The 23,071-nt window shown below is 44.3% G+C and overlaps 1 protein-coding gene across 1 annotated transcript in view; it reads left to right on the forward strand.

The window, feature by feature from the left end:
* Positions 1-23,071, forward strand: part of LOC146190320 (cell adhesion molecule Dscam1-like) — a 200,139-nt gene that overhangs the window by 175,874 nt on the left and 1,194 nt on the right. Inside the window, exons 16-26 of the mRNA XM_084599770.1 lie at positions 789-920; positions 1,410-1,577; positions 3,568-3,638; positions 6,544-6,784; positions 7,913-8,005; positions 9,889-10,110; positions 13,102-13,407; positions 17,516-17,683; positions 19,730-20,085; positions 20,849-20,918; positions 21,836-22,019. Of these exons, the coding sequence (XP_084455896.1) occupies positions 789-920; positions 1,410-1,577; positions 3,568-3,638; positions 6,544-6,784; positions 7,913-8,005; positions 9,889-10,110; positions 13,102-13,407; positions 17,516-17,683; positions 19,730-20,085; positions 20,849-20,918; positions 21,836-22,019 (2,011 nt within the window). The remainder of the gene's footprint in view (positions 1-788; positions 921-1,409; positions 1,578-3,567; positions 3,639-6,543; positions 6,785-7,912; positions 8,006-9,888; positions 10,111-13,101; positions 13,408-17,515; positions 17,684-19,729; positions 20,086-20,848; positions 20,919-21,835; positions 22,020-23,071) is intronic.

Genomic DNA, 23,071 nt, shown 5'->3' on the forward strand with positions numbered 1-23,071 from the left:
ATGGGACCACGCGCTGCCTCCCGCAACCTCCCGATAACTCAATTGCTCTCTTCATTTCTCCGACCAAAAAGCTTCTTTCATGACAGCCAAGAACTGTTAGTGGAGTGTTTCTTGAAAGAATACGTGTGAAAAATTTTAAAGACGTTGTCTGTAATTGTACATACAAGTCTTGCTCGAAATCTTTGCCTCAATCTAACAAAGATGAAACAGCTAATGAGCTGCGCTCAAATTTCGCATTAGGAAATAGCGTAATCGTGGGTAATTTTTTCTCTCTTTCTGCTTTCACTTCCACGTTCCTCCCTATCTTACGGCGCGGTGCAGGCGTTCATAAATCAAGTATGGCAGACAGTGCGTCTTTACCTTTACCGCGAACCAAGTATTATTATAGTAGACGAGAGCGCCTTTAACGTCTTCTTCTCATTCTGCGTATTTTGCCATTGACAGACTGGCACACAGATTAACAAGGCGTTATTTGTCTTTAGGTCATTTCGTTTTTGCTGGAAAGCAAGATGCAGTATCTGTGTCACTTCTACATGAAAACCTACACTTACTATGAGCAGCACCATACAACTGGAGGTACATAAGTCTTGCGTCACAATTTTGATGCGAAAATCACATGCGTATTTTTTCAGCGTGTTTTTCTCGATTCTGAGTTAAAGCAACGGCGATGCCTTCTCTACCAAAAGAACTCTATTCACTATCGCACAATAATTTCCACTCGGCGTAGGTAGCTTTATACAATATACAAGGACATAAGCGTCAGTCCTCAATAACCGGCTTCTTTGCAGAACCACCGGACAAACCACTTGGACTGCAGGCCACGCAAACGACCAGTCGATCTGTGACTCTTTCCTGGTCCCCGCCCTACTCGGGAAACAGCCCCGTCTTCAAGTACCTGCTCGAATATAAGAAAACCGATGGTAAGTAGCGTCTACAGCGCAGAAAACTATACAAATCTGAAATAACGCATCAAGCAAGGTTATGGGTCTCTAAGAGAAGATGGAAACACTCCTGTGATAAACACGCAGCGACTATTCCCCAGAGAACATGTTCATCAATTTGTATCCCCTTATGATAGAGCTTCGCTGTCAACTATTTTCTTCTCTTCTTGCTTTTTGCTGCGAATCAATTTAAATTAATTAGTAAGCTTTTTTATAACCTTGTTTATAGCGATTGCTTTGTTAAAAATAAAGCACTCTCATTTATTTGGAGGCAAAAAAAAAGAAAAAGAAAACTTCACCAAACCGTGTTTGCAGTAACAAGATAGAAAAACAGCTTGCACGCGTAACACGAAAAATCAGCTTTCTCCTTGCTTCGCAAAATTCATTGCCTTCCCTTCCCGCACTGAGAGGCGCATGACAGTGTTTGAGCAGCTCAGCAATCCGAAGCTGGACACAGACGTTTCGCAGGTTCCTGGGAACGCGCTTCTCGTCTGAAGGCCATCGAGGCAACTGAAACATCACACATGGTGACTGGATTGCGTCCCAAGACGAGCTACGAATTCCGGCTCAGAGCGGAGAACGGCGTTGGGCTCAGCGACCACAGCGACGTGCTGATCGTCAGCACCGACGAAGAAGGCATGCTTCTTTCTGGTGCTGACATGTAGGGTGTTTCACAGCACTTGAGCGAAGAGTGTAAAGAAAGCGGGGTGCCGCGGCAGACTCATACCAAAAAAACAGTATTCTAACCACGTGGTAGTCTCTAAAGTATATTTATTATGCCTAGTTAGTTATTTAGATGAGGTTAATTATGCAACTATTTATATTCGCTAAGCGTCAAGAACATTTTGCTATGGTATTGAAGCGGAGTAGAATAGTAGTAGTAGTAGTAGTAGTAGTAGTAGTAGTAGTAGTAGTAGTAGTAGTAGTAGTAGTAGTAGTAGTAGTAGTAGCAGTAGTAGTAGTAGTAGTAGTAGTAGCAGTTATTTATTTTAAAATAAACAAACGACAAGTAAAAAGATACTTGCCTGTACCGGTACCTGCTATGTAAACATCTGAAGCACCTGGAGTCGGGCGACGGAAAGGAAGGCATAGTGCGAAAGAGGAAACCATAGACGGGTGCGATAGGAACTAAGGACACCAAACCAACTTTTCATCAACGTGTGACTTACATGTTACCTTTTTTTTTTTTGTTTGTTTCAGCACTTGAAGAAAGCTCACAAAATGCGAAAAAGAAAAACACATGACAGCGCTCCTTCGGGGTCTTATTGTGGCACTGCTATGAGCGCTTTGAATGAGTGCGTGGGTTAGCCATAATCTTGAAGTGAGCTGCCGACGTCACTCTCAGTGGTGTTTTTAAGTGCGTCAGCACATTATGCGGGAACATGTGCAGCGTCCGCCGTAAGCGGAGATAAGAGATAGAAGCCACCGCCAGTCAGTTCAAAAGGAGCTTTTATTCAGCTATCGCAGATACAATACAAAAGAATACAAAGCATTAATTCGCGCAGTTTAAAGTACCCTGCATTTTCTATATTTGTATTATAGCACAGCTCATCGACCTTAACGACCGGCTCATAGTAGTATAGTAGCCTATGAGCGAAGAGCACACATAATGCGCAAGATATTAATATCACCAGTAGCATGTTAGCAACATGAGTATCTCAAAACCACATTACAGTTACATATTTTATTTATCTATTTATTTCTCAAAGGTCTCCTATGAGACATTATATGAGAAACGAAAAATACATGAGGAAAAATATAAGTAGATCATATATATATATATATATATATATATATATATATATATATATATATATATATATATATATATATATATATATATATATATATATATATATATATATATGTCGTAAGCTTTTTCCAAATGTCATTAAAAAGGATCATGCAGGATGCATGCATTGAAAAAAAAATGCTGAATCATTTGTTACTTAACCCTCTTTACAGCTCCACGAACACACACGGTCCTAAAGACAATATTGATAATTTTGCATAATTAAGCATGGTTGACTGGCTAATGAAATGGAATGTAAAAATACTCGGAGGAGCGCCCCATAGGAGCGTAAATTAATCCCCCCCCCCCCCCCCCCCCTGGTATGGTTTCCCGCATGCTTTATGCTTGGCTTAGGTCACGTGAAACATCCTGCAGAGGGAGTTGTGACTATTCCATTCGTTGTTACTCGACTAGCACAGTTAAACTTCCCAAAGTTATTCCCATACCGTGTAATCTCCACTGCAGCATCTTCAGAAAGCCCGCCAATTCCTCACGACTCTTCCTGGGACCTTGAGTGTCTTTCTGAGCCTTGCCCCGAAACATCATACAGGCAAAAAAAAAAAAGGAAAAAAAAAAAGGAACAGCCGACATGTCGAGTTCGACACTTTCAAATAATCAGTGAAAGGCTAGCACGGTTTAGAAGATGATTATTAATCAGCGGTAAATAGAAAGAGCAGGGCAATTAAAGCTTAGCGCCTGCATACCAGTCATGACATCTATTTCCGCAACATGTATTCCCTATAATTTGTGTGATGGTATCTTTGATCGCCTTATTATTTCCAGCATATTTGATAAATTCTTCATTTAGTTGCAATGCAAACCTACCTACTGCAGCTCCCAGCGGAGCCCCGAGAGATATTAAAGTGACACCAACCGGATCCCGGAGTCTACACATTACTTGGAAGGTAAGCTTGAATTGAGAATTATGCACGGCTAAGCACTAAGGTGAATCCTTCCTTTAACGGAGAACGCTTTAGAAAAACGCGTCTGGGCCGATGTAAACCAAGCGGTGTTACCGAACAATGAACAATTAACTGGAATTCTAGGGCACTGCAAATATCAACTTCCTTTCAAAAATCAAGTTATATGTACAAAAACTAATACAGCTATCCAAACTTTACGACGCATTTCAGACAAGTTAACTGCGGTGTATATATGTACAGCAAGTTAATTCTGCTCGTTTATAAGGAAATTCTGTACATTAAAAACCCCTTGATTTCAATTTGCGAGCAGTATGTCGTAAAAATTTTGAGCAATAATTCAAATACTGAGACTTTTGAACAGAGAACTAATCTAACACTGTATGGCAAAGGCAACAAAAATCAGGACTTTCGGCTTAGAAATTTCAAAGAACCCTTTACATGATCTTATACGTTAGGTCTCGACCGCTGTTTAGGAAATCAAGAAAGATGGGCGCGTAACTTCTTGCTTCTCGGTTCTTCTCTCTTCTTGCTTCTTCCCATACTGAAGACCTGCACTCTCGTATACTAATCAAAGCAGGCCATTCTCACTGCCATATGTTGCATTGACATGTTGCATTCCGGTGATTGACCCGATACGCTATAGGTAGGCGTGTCTTCATGTAGATGCCGCGGAAGTTTTTGTCTTCCTGGTGAAAAAAATGCGCAATGCCATATGAAATACTTTAGGTCTGATGTACACTGTTCCAGATAGTAGGAGAGTCTGTTCTGTTTGAGTGTTTCATTCCTCTCCACGACATCACCAAGAGAAACAAAAATGGACTCCATTCCAGAATAGGTTCCTTTCCGCGCAATTCTTTTTCGCTTTTGTTAACAATCTTGAGCGACCTCCATGAGGTTACCCGGCTTAGATTATTTCGTTGTGCCTAGCGGCTCATTTGGAAGGGAAGTAATCTTGAGTTCAATAGTATACTATATAGATGCGATCAGTATAAGAAAGCACTTACCTGGGACTGTTGGGCTCGCCTGCCACCAGATTTGTGTACGTTGTAGGCCGTCATTGCACCCGCCACCGCATCGGTGGTAGACGACTGTTGCGACGCGCGTCTTTCTCCCTATTCTTTCTATTTCTTTCTTTATTTTCTCTTCTCCCCGCACGAGGCAGCGGAGGTGGCTCAGCTACAGAGCCAGTAGCAGGACCGTGCGTTTTCTTTTCCTTCTTCCTACAGTCGCAACAACAACAGCTCTCAAGTGCAGAATTAAAAACTGCACTATTCGGATGAAAACGTCGCGCAAAAAAAATGACATGATATAGTAGGAAGTGCATGCTAAAATATTTTTGAAGAAGTTATTCAGGCTTTTAGTCCAGTTTCGACTTTAACGCTAAGAGAAAATGTATTATAATCACCTTAATGTGCACCCATTACGTCAACGGAGCTCAGGACGTCCGTCCGTTATATATGTGGGTGCATGTGGTGCAAACTGTGTTTTAGTGGCAAAGTAACACATGTGATACTGCGGAACTTACAAAAGATCGATGGTGGCGAAACGTAAGATGTCCACGTTCTGTGTGATGTCACTTGATGGTGAAGAACTCCAGATGGTCGCAATTACCGGAGGCCTTCACTACAGAGTCCCTCATAGCCTTGTCACGTTAGGATGTTAAACTGTATAGACCAGACAGAACTTTAAAAATACACTGGTGCCTATAAATATATAGGCACCAGTGGCTTCAGATTGCTTATGTAGTTCATTCGGCAGACGTTTAATATTAAAATAACAAAACACATGTTTGAATTATTTCCTCACTATTCCGGGTAAATATCACGATCCGAAAACAACGCAAAATGTAGCTTGTTTCTACTGATTTTCGTGTTTTCTTTATTCGCACATAAAATTCGGAAACAGGCAGAGCACGGTATACTGGGGTATGAAAAAACCTGAAAAACGCCAACTCAAAGGACCAACAAACTTTTAACTAATCGTTGCCGTAATGGTCAGTTGTTTAAAGCGCAAGCCTGCAAGCCTGTCTGCAAGCCTGTCTGCAAGCCTGTCCGAGAAACGTAGTACACTCTGAGAGAAATTTACCAGCTCGTGCCTTAAAAACCATACATCTATTGGTCCATTACATCGAAAGGTCTTAGCGACCTTTTCTGAAGAAGCTGGTTACTTTGAAGGAATTTCGATGTGGTGCCTCAAACATAAGCTTATTCAACTACATGAAGCATTAGATGAATTCCGCTTGTAACAGCAACCTCTCCAAGCCGCTTTTTCTTTTTTTTTTTTTTGCAGGCGTATTTCATGTGCGTGGCCATTTTTAGCAGAATTTATTATTATATATGGCAACAGTGCGTGGTCTAGTTACCCAGCCTGTAAGAGCCCAACACAGAGAAATAGAATGCGAGACGTACAGAGCGAGCTGTCACCAAAAATTACCTTTCCTGACTCCTGCCACTTCACAAATGGCCTTCGAGTTTTGGACATGTAATACATGCAGTGTGCATGGTGTCTACTTCTATTAAGCTGCTTTTCAAGATGCTACAAGGTGTGTTGTTATCAACGTCTGTAGGTCGTTCTGCTTTCTACAGTGCCACGCCAAAATGAATAAAAGCACTTCGATTAATTTCGCTAGATATGAAAACATATTTCAGCATGTTTGGCCACTTCGGACACCTGTTCGGACACCAGGTAATACGTTGTACCGACAGCACTTTCTTAGTCAAATTACAAACAAGCAAGACACCAGCATTGGGAAGCTCTCGCAGTCTCGCTTCATTTTGCCGGTAAATCAGTCATTCTCTCTTGCTCTTCAATTGGTAGCAGGTCACTTGAGCCTCTTTATGAACATTTCTGCCTAAATGTACACCTACCACACATATTTCTTTTGCAGCCACCCTTGGATGAAGAATCCAACGGCCTAGTTCAGGGATACTATGTCGGCTACCGCGTTCGGGATGGCAAAGAATCCTTCGCCTACAAGACCCTGCAAAGCTCGTCCTCGTCTTCAGTGCAACAGTGCGAAATTAACGACCTACGACGAAGTACGCGATACAGCGTCGTGGTGCAGGCGTTCAATGGAAAGGGAGCTGGGCCTGCGTCGGAAGAGGTCTTCTCTCAGACTCTCGAAATCGGTTAGCAATCTCTTCACTCGTTTGTTTCTCTAACTCACTCCTAGCTGTATTTAACTGGCACGCCCAGACCATGTGGAAGGTGTCAGCCGCATCCCTACAGTACTGCTACGCGCCATCAACGTGTTTGTTGAAATGCTTATGCACTGACGGGCACAGTACAGTGTTGGTGACAATTTTGGTGTGGAGGCGCTTGTCAACGGGATCCAGTCACTTCAAGGGGTCGGGTAGCACCTGTGCTCCTCTTTGTAGTGATCGGTGGTGTCTTTGAATGTAAGGGCCAGATTGTGTGATTGAGAGTAGGCTTCCAAGGACAGAGAGATAGCCCAGGGAGGGAGTGCGCGGAGAGCCTGATCAACCAGTTCGTTTCCCTGGAGTTCCTGGTGACCGGGGACCCAAATCAGGTTATGTGAAGTTGGGTCTACGTATCGGCAGCTAAACTGCCGTATGCACCGGACAAACGGGTGAACCCGTCCCAGCCTATAGTTCCGACAGGCCCCTCGCGAATCCGTGATGATGTGTTTCGACTAGGGAATATCGACAGCTAGAGCGATGAAAATCTCATCCGCTTTTTTGGGGCCAGAGGATGCGTAATGTGCCATTTGAAATATCGTCGCGCAGAATAGAGAAGCGCCCAGGTTGTCAACGACCCACACAAGACGATGTCGATGAGGCGAGTAACCCCGGAAGATGTCATGCCGGATGCCATCTTTGTTAAAATCAAAGATCTTGAACGGTCAGTTCTATGATAGTTGTGTTAAAAACGCGGAGTGTAGGCTCAGACAGTGCCTATATGCACGTCTTATTGTAAAACCAAAAGGCCTGAAGAGCTGCACTAGAATTTTGCATTACCAAGTTTGTTAATAGACTAGACTATTTTTTACCTTAGCATCAACCATGTTATGCGGAGTCAAATTTAAAAGTTCCTCAGACAACTTTTATCCTTGTTTAGATGGTCGCATTGGTCCCAGAAAGTAGTCGGTATGAAGTGCGCTTCACAGAAACCAATTCATACGCTATGGCTTCCATGCGTGGCGTACCTTCAAAAATGTCTACTTGAATCATTCTGGCAAAAAGTTTATTTTGAGTGGGAAGCGGTTTTTTTGCTCGACCTTGCCTCGACATATCCAGACCCTCCAGCGGCGCCGAACTTGAAGCTGGTCTCGTCCACGTCATCATCTGTTCACCTCAGCTGGGATGTTGAAAAGGAGCAGCCAGTCAATGGTAAGTGATTTTTCAGCTGAAAACGCCTTGAATAAAATTTCTACATTTTGGCATGTTACAAAATTTATGCTTGATAAAAAACAAAAATTTCCAGCAGGGTTTTGATGTCAGCAAATTTCAAGCTAAACTTTTTCGTACATTGTCTATTTTATTTGAACCTGGCGCGCAAAGCAATTGTGAAATTTAAGTGCATATTCAAGCATAGGAGAGGCGTTGACAGCAATCTAAAGAGCAACACGTAGATGGATATTTTCTATTACCTGCTGACTCTGTTGGGAGAAGAGAAAACGTGGAGACACAAGCCCAGCTTTCAGCTACACCGTTTAATTCCGAGGCTGCTGTGGGACATTGTAAGACAGTTTTATGCACATGATGATGGGAAATGGGAATGGCCAAGGCTTCCAACTCGCAACAAAAACTTGCTTTTAATGCTCTTTATGCACTCGCACCGAGCAGTTAAAAACAGCAAGAAAAACCCAATTGGCAGCGATTTTTGCAGATAGTGAGATAACTATTAAATATGGCAAAATATTTTTGAACACATAGGTACAAGCTGTCTAAGCGTCTGAAATTCTTCCTGCGCTCAAATGAATAAGTAAAACTGCCATAAAAAATCAACAGAATGTTTTTTGAGGAATAAATTGCAGTTTCTATGCCCACCAACTCGTTGATATGCAGTTGTTGCAACGGAGCTGCTCTACAAGCAAGACAATTTTTTGTTCGGGACAGTAGCCTGTGGATAAAGATTTTCGTACGAAAAGCAAAAAATCCTCGAAAGGCAAGGACGGCGGTATACTGCCTACAATGGAAATAATTTAACGATTCTGGGATCATACAGGCGTTCTGCTGCAGTGCTGAGAAACAATCTACGCAGCCTGGTTACTTTTAGCAAAAACGGTGCATATAGATAACTTCCAATGGTCGCGCGAACGTGATCGCTATTTGAAAAATATCGCGGAATAAGCCTCCTCGCGCTAGCAATGCAAAGTGGCGTTATATTTTTTAATATGCCTTCAAGATATGTCCAAACCGGAGGCAGAAGCTAGCTGTCAGACTTAATTGAAGGACATTGCAGACTTACGTTGACAGTGAAGACTCTACAGCAGTGCCACATTATTGCAATTAGTCGCTCCAGTGAACGAGTAGAGTGCTATCACTGTTTAACTGCCCGTTTTGTTTCATTGCGATACATCATTACAGTTCCGATATGACCCAATTAGTAATAATAAAATTCAGGCTACATGCATTTGTATTTTATTGCGCCTTGCACATTGGACAACTACGTATTGTCTGAATCGCAGTGAGCGTCATGCATTCAGAGCCACCGCACACGATTCTCCATGCGAAATATAGCCTAGTTGACAATACTTCGCTGTCAATAGCACCCTTGTTACTCAAGTTGCGCTGCCGTGCCCGCTGCGTGAAGAGGTTTAGAGAAGAAACACATCATTTTAAAAATCATTCTTATCCTTCTGATTTGTTTAGAAAGCAGGCTGTCCAAAAACAAAATTCTGCAGTGCGGAGCAAAACACATGATTCATAATGAGAATTCCCCTGTGCACGTTTGCAGAAACAGATTCATCTTCATGCTGTTAATTAATGCGGCCTCGCTGTGCCAACTGCGATGTGCCATGGCTGTTTAGCTTCTGTGTTGTGACGACTTTCCCGTTGAGGATGTGGCAGACTCGAATGAAACACTGAGCTTTCTATTAATCGCGGTAGTCACATAGACGGTGAGAGACATATTTGAATTCCCATGCCTCTAACATTGAAGAAATTTCTCCAAAACTATTGGCTTAGATATTGGACGCGGAAACCATTGGACGATTAAATACCTTCGCTTAGGCAGTTTCTTCGTGTAGACGAAATAACTGTACTTTCAGGGTTCGTGCTGTTCCACAAGTCGGAGCCCTCTCTGGCGCCCGATGCACAGTCCACGGAAGCTGTGGACGAATGGCTCGAGGTGCAGACGGGCGCCGAGCGGTCGGCGTACGTGTTTCGGGGTTTACGGTGCGGCCGCAAGTACGCCTTCTGCGCCACGGCATTCAACGCCGCCGGCAGAGGACCAAGAAGCAATGTCGTCCACGCTAAGACAGACGGATCGAGTGAGCGCACATTGTTGCTCATATGTGGAGACAATGACCACCTTCACGTATATTGCCGCGAACATTTGAAATATTTATTTTTTGTTTTCAACAGCTTTGAGATGCCGTCTTATCACTGTAGTCCTAAAGCATGGACTGATCTAGTGCTCTTTGTTCATGCTTGGTATCGCTGAACGCACCTTTTTATTTTTTTCGTGTATTCATGACCCCACATCGCCTTTAAGCTTTACAGTAGGGTCAGGAAGGGGGGGAGGGGGGATGATACAAAACAAGAAAGCAAGATACACTATTAGACGTAGCAATTATCACAATGCCTCTTGATAATACATTTCTGCATGGCAGCAGTACACAAATTGTCAACTCAAATCTCGGTATACACAGACAGCTATTGACCTTACACACTGATTTAAAAGCAATAATAGGAGAAAGGACACCAAGGTAAATAGAACCCTAAAGGTTCAATGTTAAAATGAAAGCGTCATTGGTGCCCTCCATCATTTTCGGAAAGAAAGAATGTTTAAAATGATCACTTACCAGAGCGTAAAAATAAAACAGACAAAAAGAGACACTAGTTTTCCATTGATATCGCTTAACATTTACCTTGTCTCTTCTTTGCTATGCATAACTTGAACGTTCAAGGTAGTTTATTTTTGCGACGCCATTGCGACCATGAAATATATGGTGCAGAGAGTTAAGATCGAGACATTTTCTTCTCTAGCTCAGCTCTCGCCATCCCAAGCTTTGCTTAGCACGAGTAACGCCTAAATTTCTATTATAATTATTTAAAACAAAACGGGCAGCTCGGTTTTGGACAAGTTCAAGTTTCATTCTTAATATTATTGCGTCAGGATTTCATGCTCTGCAGGTGTAATCCAAAAATAGAGCTAACGTTTGAGAGGTGTTCTTGCTTTCAGAGAACAGGGAACGACTTTGAAGTCGCATTAAAAAAATTAAAAAAAAAATTTCTCATTTTTCTATACTCTGTGTTCAGCGCGTTTGTTTCGAGATAATTTACTGTAAAGATTACATCCAGATATTTTAACTCATGCGCAGGTTTCATTAGCGCACCGTCAATGGTGTATAAATAAAGTTAGGCGGTTAAACATGTTTTTAAAAAGGCATATGTACGGTTTTCTTCAATTTAATATTCATCTTCAAAATGCGGCCCCCATCGACCATTAAGAAACTATATTTAGAATCCTGGAACCATCACTGTTTCATACCATTCTGTACAACGCACAATCGTCCGCAAAAAGACACAGTGCAGGTCACTCAGTCAATAATATCATTCAAGTAAACTAAAAACAACAAACGGCCAAGCACGGAGCCTTGAGCGACCCCGGAAGGGAAATCATCACATGCGGATTATTAGACATTGAGGACAACGTACTGTATGCGAAAGAACAGGTATTGGTTTGTTTGGACAGAAAAAAAGAGTTCCAAATTTGAGTACTTTCTTTTTTTTTTTCTTTTGCAATGCTCAACTTTTTATGAAACCGTTTTGCAACCATTAAAACCACAAACTCTTAGCTAAATAACGGTACCTGAATAGTTAGACACAATGCAAACAAAACATTTGGAGTTGGTTCGTCGTGAGTGATGAGGGACGTGATTTCAGACGCACGTTTCCTTTGTGTGCTGGCTTAATTTTTTAACCTCGCTCGACTTAAGTTGGCTGTTGTTTACACAGTAGATAATAAAGTGAGGCCGGTAGCTTGTTCACTTTACACGATAAATCGGTGTGAAAAACCATGTAAAAATGCACGAGGCTAAGGAACAACACGTCACGCTGGCCCATTTAAAGCAGGCCCACAAGATCGCTTAACACAAGCGCTCGAACGATTGGTTTTTTATGCATGTCAGCACAGTTCAGCGCTGGCCTATCGGTCCGCCATCATGCCATTTTATGCCCTCGCCATCACCACCGGCCCCAAACAGTGCTTGCAGCATGGTCTCGGACCAAGCGGCAAGCGTTGAGCAGTCTTAATTTTCGTCCAGGCTATGCGCTCGAGCGTTTTTATGAAGCATGCTGGCGGCGTAATGCCATTGATATGATTATGTTTTTTAGATTAAGTATACAAGGTTTCTTTTTACACATAATCAAAGCTCTATAAACTTCTTATAGCTACGAAGTTTTGTATCTCTGTCAAAGAAACAACAATTTACTATCTGAAATCTAAAAACTTCAGGAAAATAGCCTACATAATAATTCCTTTTTTCTGTTTCCATTTAGAACCGTAAATAAATATGCATGAAATTTCTCAGCCACTTGTTTTACGACTTTTCGCAGCCCCTGCCGTCCTGAATGGACATTCTGAGCCTCTTTAGTAAAGTTTCTCTTTGCAGTTTATTATATTGCTTTCTTTCCTCTATTAAAAGAGATCCAAAAGACATGAAACAAAGGAAAGCACTGGTGATGATTTTTTTTATCAGTGTGAAGTAATAATTAATCGCAGAAATCACAGAGTACAAAGCAGCAGAAATACCAACTACGTGCCGTCGGTGAAATTAGAACTCGTGACCTCCGAATTTCGCTTCCAGTGTTCTACCACTGAGCTACGGAACGGCTGTTTCATCGTTTATTTCCTTGGGTATTTATGTTGCTTAAGTTGTAACCTACCCTTGAGAGTGTTCGGCAGCGCCACCATCTTCTGTATTGTCAAACATGGAACATTCCGTGTTGCCGCCAGGGTCACGTAGAACGAAACGTGTGGTAGCACTCTTACAGTACCTCACCAGATTCGAAGCTCTCAATAAAGCTAATCAGCTAAGAATTTCTTCAATTTCTTGGCACTGGTTGCTCACTTTCGATAGTGCAGCCGGAAAATGACGCTGCCTGCTTAGCTGTCAACCGTGGTGCCATTAGTCGATAATACAGCTAGCAGAAGAGCAAAATAATTAACACTGAAAAAGGTAGTCACAAACTACACCTTCTGGTAGATTATTTCTTTGCTTGCACAACAATGTGAGCTTGTCTTCGCCATCGCCTAGCTCCGCTGGCGCCCCATGAAAGCGACCTCATCGAGAGCAACGTGACCTCGGTGACCCTTCACCTGGGCTCCTGGAAAAGTGGTGGCTGCCCGATCTCCTCGTTCGCTGTGCTCTACAAACCGCAGCCGGTCAAAGACTGGTCTCCGGCCACGACCACGCACCTTGTGCCCGACCACCAGCAGCCGGCCATTCTGATCGTCGGGGACCTGACGCCGGCCACCTGGTACGACCTGGTCGTCACTGCGCAGAACGACGCCGGGGCCACAGAGGCCGAGTACGTCTTTGCCACGCTCACTCTCTCCGGAGGTAAGTCACGATGGCCCATTCAGGAACCACGGAAATAAAGAAACATGACGCGTGTAGCCACGCAATGACTTCAGCAAAGCAGCGCTACACAAATCCAGTAAAGGCGGAGTTGCAAACAACGCAAGATGGCTGACACTTACTTCAAGTACACCTTGTTTTCGGGGCCGAGAAAAACGCGCTGTCTGATCTGGATCAGTAATGTCTTGGCGGGTAACCTTAACCACAAAAACTGCAATGCTCGCAAGCTGAATAAACTCTAACTAATAGTGCTTACGCTGCATTCTGCGGTGGTTCGCTTGCTTAACATTTATTCTCCGAAAGCATAAAGCCTCGTCGGAGCGTAAAGCCTACGTCTGCCGAAGCAAAGCCTGTCACTGGCAGGCGCATATTATCAGGGCCCAAACACAACGTGATCTGCGCAGCCTCGCGGCGGCGCAATACCACCTAGATTAGTAGTTTAGGTGGTACCGGGCGGCGGCTCTGCGGCGGGCGCGACGGCAGTCGACAGTTGCGCACGGTCGAGTCTGGATTCTCTAAACTCTCGTGTGTCATCGGGCAAGAAAAAAAGAGAGAACGCGTCTTTGAATGCTGTGAGCAATCCCCGCAGCGACCTACAGCACAAGGGAAGGTGAGTATGAACGGGGGGGAGGGGGGGGGGGGGGGGGAGCAGGGCATAACATTTGCAGCAGCAGTTGCTCAGAAGCATTACGTTTTTTCACTGACATATTTCTTCACAGTTAGGTGTCCTCCGCTTTTTAAACCCCAAAGCGATAACGCGCGCTGTCGACTTCACGAATGACGCAACAGTCATTTCGGGCAACCAGACAGACGTTAGGAGACTCATGAAAATATATTATAACTTGCGCTAAATAAATGAGCACAAAACAAGGAACCGTCATCTGCTTAGATTGACGCAAAATATGTAGGGAAACGAGTGCACGAGATACTGAACTTAAAGGCTCAGTATGTCAGAGATAGGAAGCGTGCAGAGTGGGTCAGAAGAATAACTCAAGTTACTGACATTCTAGTGGAAATCAAGAAGAAGAAACGGGCATGTGGGCAGGACATGTAGTGCGAAGAGGGGACAACCGATGGTCGCTTAGGGTAACAAACCGGATTCCAAGGGAAGGAAAGCGTAGCAGGGGGCGGCAGGAAGTTAGGTGGGCGGATGAGGTTAAGAAGTTCGCAGGGGTAAAATGGATGCAGCTAGCACAGAAACGGGTTAAGTGGAGAAATATGGGAGAGTCCTTCGCCCTGCTGTGGGTATAGTTAGGCTGCTGATGATGATGACTTCGTACAACCTGAAGCAATATGACAGAGAACACGGAAGCGCGTGGTCTCCACGCTTTCAAATGCGCTGTCGCCGACAGGTGATAAGAATCAGGGGTAAAAAAGCAACCAAAGTCAGCTCCTCTTTCCGAACCTACGTTCGGTGCCATTCATTCTGGTCTTGTGTTGGTGGCAGTGCTTTGCACAGCGCGGAGGCCACACGTTCCCGTGTTCCCTTTCATATTGATTCTAGGTATACACTTCTTTCTGAAAACGTGCTGAGAAAGTACGTTTTTTTGCATAGCGGCTCCCGTTTGCATGTCCTTGTTCGCGTCCATGCACCTTGCAAATCTCTTCATCATTAACCCCATGACTTCTGCCTCTGTTATATCGAACGTATTCATTGGCATGTGGGTGTAAGCTACCATTTTCTCCGAAAGATCACCTGTCAGATAAAAAGCGTCGCCTTACCAACCCGTACATATGAACGTCTGACTCGGAATGCAAGGATTCTCGTAAGCTGGGTTTGCCTCACCCTGCAATCTGAAGTGCAAAGGCCGAGTTGGCAGCTCTTAATAAATTGGTCACGTGATTGATTGAAACACGTTTATTGACAGCCCTATCATGCACTTTTGCTGCTGGCATCTGTACGAGTATCTGGCCCCACCACAATCACGGCGGCCGAGGAGGGTTGCTGGTTTGTTGTCTGTGACATCTGCCGTAAAGCTTGGCTCTGGGGCCTAAGCCAACAAACTTCCCAAGCTTTGCCCAGAGCGTAGCGACGGCCGCGTTTTCGAGAGACAGCGGAAGGACCCAGTCGATGTAGCTAGCCGGACCGATGGCAGTTGGAATATCGGCGAGAGTCCTGATTCGAATGTCAGAATACTCTTTATAGTCCCATACTATATGGGCAGCGGTCGCTGGACTTCGGCAGTGACTGCACATCCCTTCATCGGAGTCGTCGTAATTGTTGTCTCAGGCGGAGTTAACGAAGTGTCATCAGTTGCGAGGCGGCGGGCTAATGTATGCGTGGCCCTCGATAACTACTGCGGCACAGGGGGAATGGGGCACGCCTGTTCTTCGGCGCGTTCTTCTCTTCCATTGCGGAGGTGCTCAAGAGCCTTGCGCCGTCGCTTCCTCGCGATTGCTTTGAAGGTGGAAGGTTCCAACTCGCCGGTTTTGGTACCCGCTATGGTGGAAAGTGCGTTCGGCGCTGTTGATATTTTGCGTGCTGCTGCTCGTGCCTCGCTGTTGGCTCACTCGTTGCCTTTAATGCCTGCGTGTGCAGACAGCCAAGAAATCGTCGCTCTAATGTTTAACTTCAGATTGAGGTCGTAAATTATCTCTAATAAATCAGTTGTAAATTTAGGGTATGTTGACAGACTCGCTGTCACTCGTCTACACACTTCATAAGCGCGAGACGAGTCCGTGAACAGATAGGGTCTGTGCTTGGAATCATATTTTGGAGAGGTTTGTCACGTGAGGTCAGGTGAGGAACATTTGTGGTCACGTGAGGTCGCCCAATCCTATGGCCAGTCACTGTCCGTCGCGTTATTCCATGAGCGTTATTGTTCGATCAAGTCGCCGACGCTGGATTTTCTGTATAACGGAGTACTTAGCATTCTATCGCATTAAAAATGGTGTCCCGCTCAAATCTGTACAACTGCTTGCAACAAATCTACAATGTGGATGCGACGTTTCAAAAAAAAAAAGATACATATTATTTTAAAGATAAAAAGGGCGTACTTATCTCGTACATGTGCACTGCAATGCAGTTTATTCGTTCGTTTTGAGTTTTGTCGTTAACAAAACTTTAGCAGTTCAGTGACATCAGCTAATGTGCTGCGAAAGCCGATCGCGAGTGTATTCAGGTGTAGAGAGTCATGGCAATTTTTTCCCGCAAGGTTGCCTTGACATTGAATGCGAAAAACTAATTAGCAGCAGTGATATTCAGTTTTGTGCATTAGAACCGCGCTTTTCCCATTCCATCAAGTAGTCATTAGCGAGTTTCTCAGCTAGCAAATGAATTGAGTTTCGCATGCAATTGAATTTCTGCAGTTTTGGATCTTTTCGTCAAATTATGCTCTCTCTCTCTCTCTCTCTCTCTCTCTCTCTCTCTCTTTTAAGGCGTGAGCATATTATGGCAATGCCGACCGTTTCGTGTCACCAGAATTTGTCATCATGATTACGTTCGAACGAAACAAGTTATAAGAAAAGTTATTGTAGATAGAGAATGCAAAAATCTCGGTGGGAAAATATATTTGGTGCATGTGCTTAATTTGGCTAAATAATTAGAGTGAACTAAATCAATCAAACGTCAAAATAGCTGGGAGGGTAATGGCGACGTCTAAATAGGGTAACGTGGTACTTGACTTCCGGTGACGTAGGCCTAACTTCCGGCGGCAGGAAATTAGAAATGTTTGAACGTGAACGAGCGGAAATGGCGTGATTTGCGTGCACAAATGGTGGGAATGATTATAAAGTCTGTAAAGAAAAGTAATCAACCAGCTGCAATCCGAAAAATTTTGAGAGCTCTGCAGAATCTGCAGTGGACAAATGAGAAAGCCTGAGCGTTGCTTCTGCACGCGGTACATTGCGCGCCTCTTGCCGAACACACCCAGCGTAACGTTGAACGCATCAAAGTTCACCGGCGTTCTATAATTAGCTTACAGAAAACGAAACGCGCTGTATCTGTCACACGCGGAATTCCGCTGACGCATCTCGCGGATAACACAGTGACGCACAACTTACTCCACTGCAGATTCTCCAGTGTTCTCGGAAATTTTTATTCTGCCACAAAATGCGGAAGGGTGAATTCTACACATTTCCCTCTACGCAGGCACCGTGCCCCCTCCGCAGTGGACACAGGCTGTCGACTCACAGCATCAGCGCATCCGCGTCATCATACCCATCGTGTGCACGCTGCTGGTCGTGCTTCTCGTCTCCGTTGCTGTCTTCTACGTCTTCTCGAGGAGACGGCTGACGTCAGCGCATCGGAGATGCTCCGGTAAATTGTCACGGCGTTACGGTGCCGTGAAAATTTGTAATGTTCTTTTTTAATTACTTGGGACTACCAGAAATTTAAACCCACTAAATCTCAGAGCCTATAATTCATATGCATGCCATTTGCATACCTTGTAGCCATTACTCTGCGTGGAGCTTTCGTACAATTTTTCCTGTCATCACGTTTTCAGTGCCCAGCCACATCCGAAAATTCATACTTAAGATCATCGCTCTTATCACCAGGTCACCGATTACCCATTCGAATTTGCCATCCCAAATCCGTATACACTCCCGCCGCAAGAACTGCCCTTCATTACCGATCTTATTTCGCCATGACATCTCGGGACAGAAATGATATAAAACAAGACGCCATCCATCATACCAACTCCATATATTTTCAGAACGACACCAGAACGATCGTTCTTTAACTGCCATGGCCATTCCTCATGTAAAGCCTACGTCAGAACGTTTTGAGGTGTTGAATAAAAACAATGATTGACGTTACTGCGAGGAAGGTGTGTGAAGGGAAAGGAAGCACGAATGTGGCGCATCCATGCAGCGTCCAACCAATGTTCATCTTTCATTTTGTGGCAACTTCGCTAAAACATTAAGGAGACAATAGCTGGGGAAAAATGGCTTACTGTATCCGAAAATTCAGGGTGGCGCTAGGCTTTCTAATTTCTTCACATAGCTGCGCATAATGTATTAAACGCTCATTGTTTCTAATTAATGGCATTCCCACTGGTCACAATCTGAGGCGCTGCAAATTTCTGACTATGGCTTCTCAATGTGGGGTAATGTTGAAGTAAAATATATTTTTTATTTCTAACAGCTTAAAAAAGGGTTCCTGTGTTCTAAATGCCCGTGCTCGAATTCTTTTCAAACTCGTTGGAAGTTTTGCGACGCAGTCCCGTAGCCAAATTTCACCCGCCAGCATCATGCTGAGCAGCACGTCGCCATAACGCCTGAGCAAGCGCTGCCGGCCGGCCGAGGTGAAAATCGAACTTCAGAATCCACGTGTGCCGAGAACCTTCTTATAGAGATCTATTTTCTCGTTAATGCGAAAAATCGAACCGTCATGTGTACGAGGGAGTGGCAGCTCCTATATCGGCAAACCCCACGCGCGGCACCACGTTTCTCTGTTTGGTTGCTTATTGAGCCGTGCCTGTTCTTGTACCTCAGCTATACGGAACACCAACGTCATCGAACTGTTTCGGTTGCATTTCCTTGGCGTTTTTTTTTTTCTTCGCAAGGTGTTGCCACAACCAATGATGTTCCTCCGTTTTCCAGCGAAATAGGTCAAAGGTCAGCTAAGAGGGCTGCTTCTTAAGTAACAGCCTCAAGCGAATGCCAGTTTTCTTCGGAATAATGTTTGTTTTGTGGCGTTTTAAGTCCCAAAGCGACTAAAGCTATGAGAGGCGCCGTAGTAGAGGGCTCCGGAAATTTCGCCCACCTGTTAACGTGCACTGACATCGCACAGCACACGGGCGCCTTGCTTTTCTCCTCCATAGAAAAGCGGCCGCCGCTGCCGGGATTCGATCCCACATCCTTGGGCACAGTAGTCTAGCGCCCTAACCACTGCACCAACCCCGGCAGGGCTTTCTTCGGAATAATTTTTCAGCGTGCAATACAATGGAGTAGTCAAATGGTGAAGGATAAAAGCAAAAACACTAGTTTGTGTTCGTATGACATCCCTTTCCAAGCTCGTGGGCGCATGCATGAACCCACTGAAGTGTAGATGTACAAAACTAGTCACCGAATCTGCAGCGTGGTACTTTGGCCTATCGTTCACATGGCGCAATATATTACACGGAACATGCATAAACCGCCCTTTTCTTCTTTGATTTACACCATTACCTTCTTCATCGCCCTGAAACCTATAAAGACACCTTCGTTCTAACCTCAAAGAACCAGTACAGCTTATTGAGGCTTTCTTTTGAGTACGAGCGCTATCGTGTCAGTGACCTTACTGCTGCACAACGAATATGTCTTTAAAGCACGACGCCAAAACCGTAGATTTTGTGACTTTTTTTATTTATTTTGCGTACAGATGAGCTGGAGGAAGCACCGGAAGTCACAAAGTCTATCGACACCGTTCCAATGAGTGTCTGGGAGAAGCCCAAAAACGAGCAGCAGCAATACTTCCACCAGTCACAAGAGCAGCGGCAGCAGCACGCCATGGAACGAGATCAGCTGTACTACCCATCCCCTCACGACACGAGCGGGCGTCAACTGTCGTCAGCGTACTCGACCGAGGGACTCCATTCAGGCTGGGACTCGGCGCGCAGCCTCAACAGCGGCCCGGAGGACCCCGAGGACGACCGGCTGGGGCCGCACCATACCTACGACGTGCCTTTTCTGCGCAGACCGCGAGGCTCGGAGCATCAGCTGGAAGATCGGCTCCAGGTAAGTGTTATGACTTTGCTGACAGGTTGCTGTTTTTTGGTTTTCATGACATAGCCTGCAGGATCTTGGGCAAAGTTAGTGGGTGCGGCTCATGGAGGAAGCAAGGGAAGGCACGCTTTAAGAACGCTGAGTGCACGCAGACACAAAAGATAAACCGAAAGACAAAGAAAAATGGCGTTCATTACTTCGAAGCGGCAAAGTAATCATTGTCCATAATTCTTTTGTAGCCGTAGTACCCGGGTGTCGAAGCAAAATCATCTATGGGTTGTACGAAGGCGATGCGCGTTCGAGATCCCCAGGTGGTCGAAATCAACCCGAAGCCCTCCACTGCAGCGACACTCGTAGCGTATGTGACTTGGAGGCATTACCTCTAAATACCAATACTAATCACTTCGTTTCTGGCGTATGCCAAAATATCAGCATGACAAAGGTCAACCTGGGTGATGTTTGTTTACAAAGTCTCAGTTCCCTCGTTATGTAGACTGCAGTCCTCACAGGGTTACACCACCAGGAAGGTGAATGTAAAATAAAAGTATTCGATTCGGCTTAGCCTGCTATTACTGGTGAGAACTGCCCTCCAGCGATATATGTACTCTTCCCCTTAAAATATTCTCAATCTATACAGTGTCCTTCCAAAGTCTCCGTCACCTGTATAGTGCAGCCATTGCACAAATTAAAGATATATTATGTCTGGTATTACACTGTCATCTGCTTGAAAGGATAAATATTTTCTCTTTCTTGTCTATTCTGTTTTCTCTTACAGCAGTTAGGTACTCAGAATGACCTAATACCATCTAAAGAACTCCTTGAAAAACACATCTACTCCAAACCAGGTAAGCATTCATCTCAGGTCAGTGATAAAACTGGTGGTTCTTACGCGTTAACGGATTTCTCTCTCCTTCTGCCTTTTTCTTGGCCTTGGTTTAAGATATATGCACTACTATTCAGTTATAAAACTGCGATTTGTACACTCATAAAACACAAGAGAAGCGGACAAAGTTTATATATCTTTATTTAAAACAATTATGATTGTTGTGCTGTTTGACCACAACAGCAGTCTAGCACATACTGTTGTGACCAAGAAGCGCCCGAAATCCAGTACTCACTCCCTCGATTCAAAGGCCGCCGCTTTAAACGATACACGAATTTCTAAGTCGTATTATTGTACTCAGCAATATTACCTTTATTAGCTGTTTGCATGAAGGTGAGCTAGGCTAGGGTATCTCTGGTACGATTAACTTTAAGGGAAGCATGTATAAAGGATTCTCAAAGCTGAGAGCTACCCAGTTTAAAGCCATGATGATTTCGTTTATGCCACGAGGTCATGCAGCGTCATTCCTTGTCTTAACAATTACATGCTCTTGTGCGTAAAGACAATAAAACGAAGGAATAAAGTTTGAATATTCCAGGGAATAAAAAAAATAAACGGTAGCAAAACGACAACGGTCACAAATACGACATTACTGAGAGTAACTGAAACGGAACCTCATTACATTTTCTCCTTACTTTACGTCAATCTGTGCCTTTTTTTTTTTTTTTGGCTACAACATTACTCCACTTTCTTCTTTTGCAAACTGAGAGCCAAATATGCGGAGTAGCATAGGTTTCTAGTCTATTTATGAAAGGCGGGCAGAGCACATTAGCATTGCACCCAAACTAATTTCAAATTTCTCAAAATTTAACACGCAAGAGTGGGAACACAGATTTTGTTGACGGATCCTAGAATTTCTTGTTCTGTCCTTCCACGCAGCCACAGTCTATATGTCACCGGAAAAGTTCAATAGCCTGCGCAAGTCTCTTCAAGCTGTTAGTATCATCGAAGGCTACCCCAACGGAAGCGTCTCCTACGTTTACTCTCGTCCGAAAAAGAAGCACTGGCGGAGCCAAGAAGATGAGGCGCTCTATACGGAGCATAAACTACGAAAGCTGGCCAGGTGAGTAGGAACAAGAAAATATTTACGATCGAGGTCATGTAAGTTCATGCAGGCTGAACTGTATCTCCAAGAAACACTGTGCTGACTAACCAAAAACATATAATGGGTTCATATAAGCAAACCACATTTTCAAGCAAAGCAGTCAGTACATCTGTCATCTGCTAAGAAAGTGAATGGTAACAAACGGTCTCAAGACCGTTTTGTAGCTTGCATGTTCGATAAAGTTGCGCTCTTTTTTCCCTTAGCGGAAAATGGAGCCGTTGTCACTTGCTTTCCAGTTAGCATGGCATGCCTCTTTGTTGCAAGATAGGCGATTACGTGCTCTGGATGCCGTCTCTCTGGGCTTCGTTCGATTTATCAGGGCCGAAGGACACATACAGCTCATTCATGGTGTGCCCTAGTTCTGTACGTCTACACAGTCTTCGTCCGAACTATTTCCCTACCGCAGCTTTTCAAATCGTTCAAATTTCCCTACGTAGTGAAATGCCTCACTCTCTGCTATCCGGGCCGTTTGTGGCTTCAAAAGAAGTTTACTTCAGTTGGCGGGTTTGCTTTTTTTTGTCAGCAATATGCGAGAGTATTTTTAAATTTTGCACAAATCTGTTAGCAGAGATCAACTAGCCCGAATCACTTCTTTCCATCAATCGCGGCAAGTATGTCATAAATGCGGCGGCGTCGTCTTGCACCTACCATGATTAGCAAAGGAGTTCTTTTCACGATCTCTAATTTTATGCGACACTCGTCTTTATACTAGAGACAGCTTTGCGCAAAAGTATGTCTATTCGTATCATTTTAGTTACGAGAGGAGAGCTTACTCCACCTCGTCAGGTTCCAGGGCCTCTCTGAGCGTTCTCGGTACGTTAGGAATGACAGCGCTCTGCCACTTGCAATGTAGCAGCCATAACTTCGTGCAAGACGGCGTGAGGTCGGCCTTCGTAAGGCACTGCGAGCAGCCTGAGCACAACGCGCGCGCAAATATTTTCCTGAGCAACCGGGAAGTTTAACAAAAAGAATTCTGCTACTTTCATTGCTTCTGATAGAGCAATTCACAA

Source organism: Amblyomma maculatum, chromosome 4 (assembly GCF_055883805.1).
Source record: "Amblyomma maculatum isolate TAMU_Amacu chromosome 4, ASM5588380v1, whole genome shotgun sequence".
Classification (NCBI taxonomy): domain Eukaryota; kingdom Metazoa; phylum Arthropoda; class Arachnida; order Ixodida; family Ixodidae; genus Amblyomma; species Amblyomma maculatum.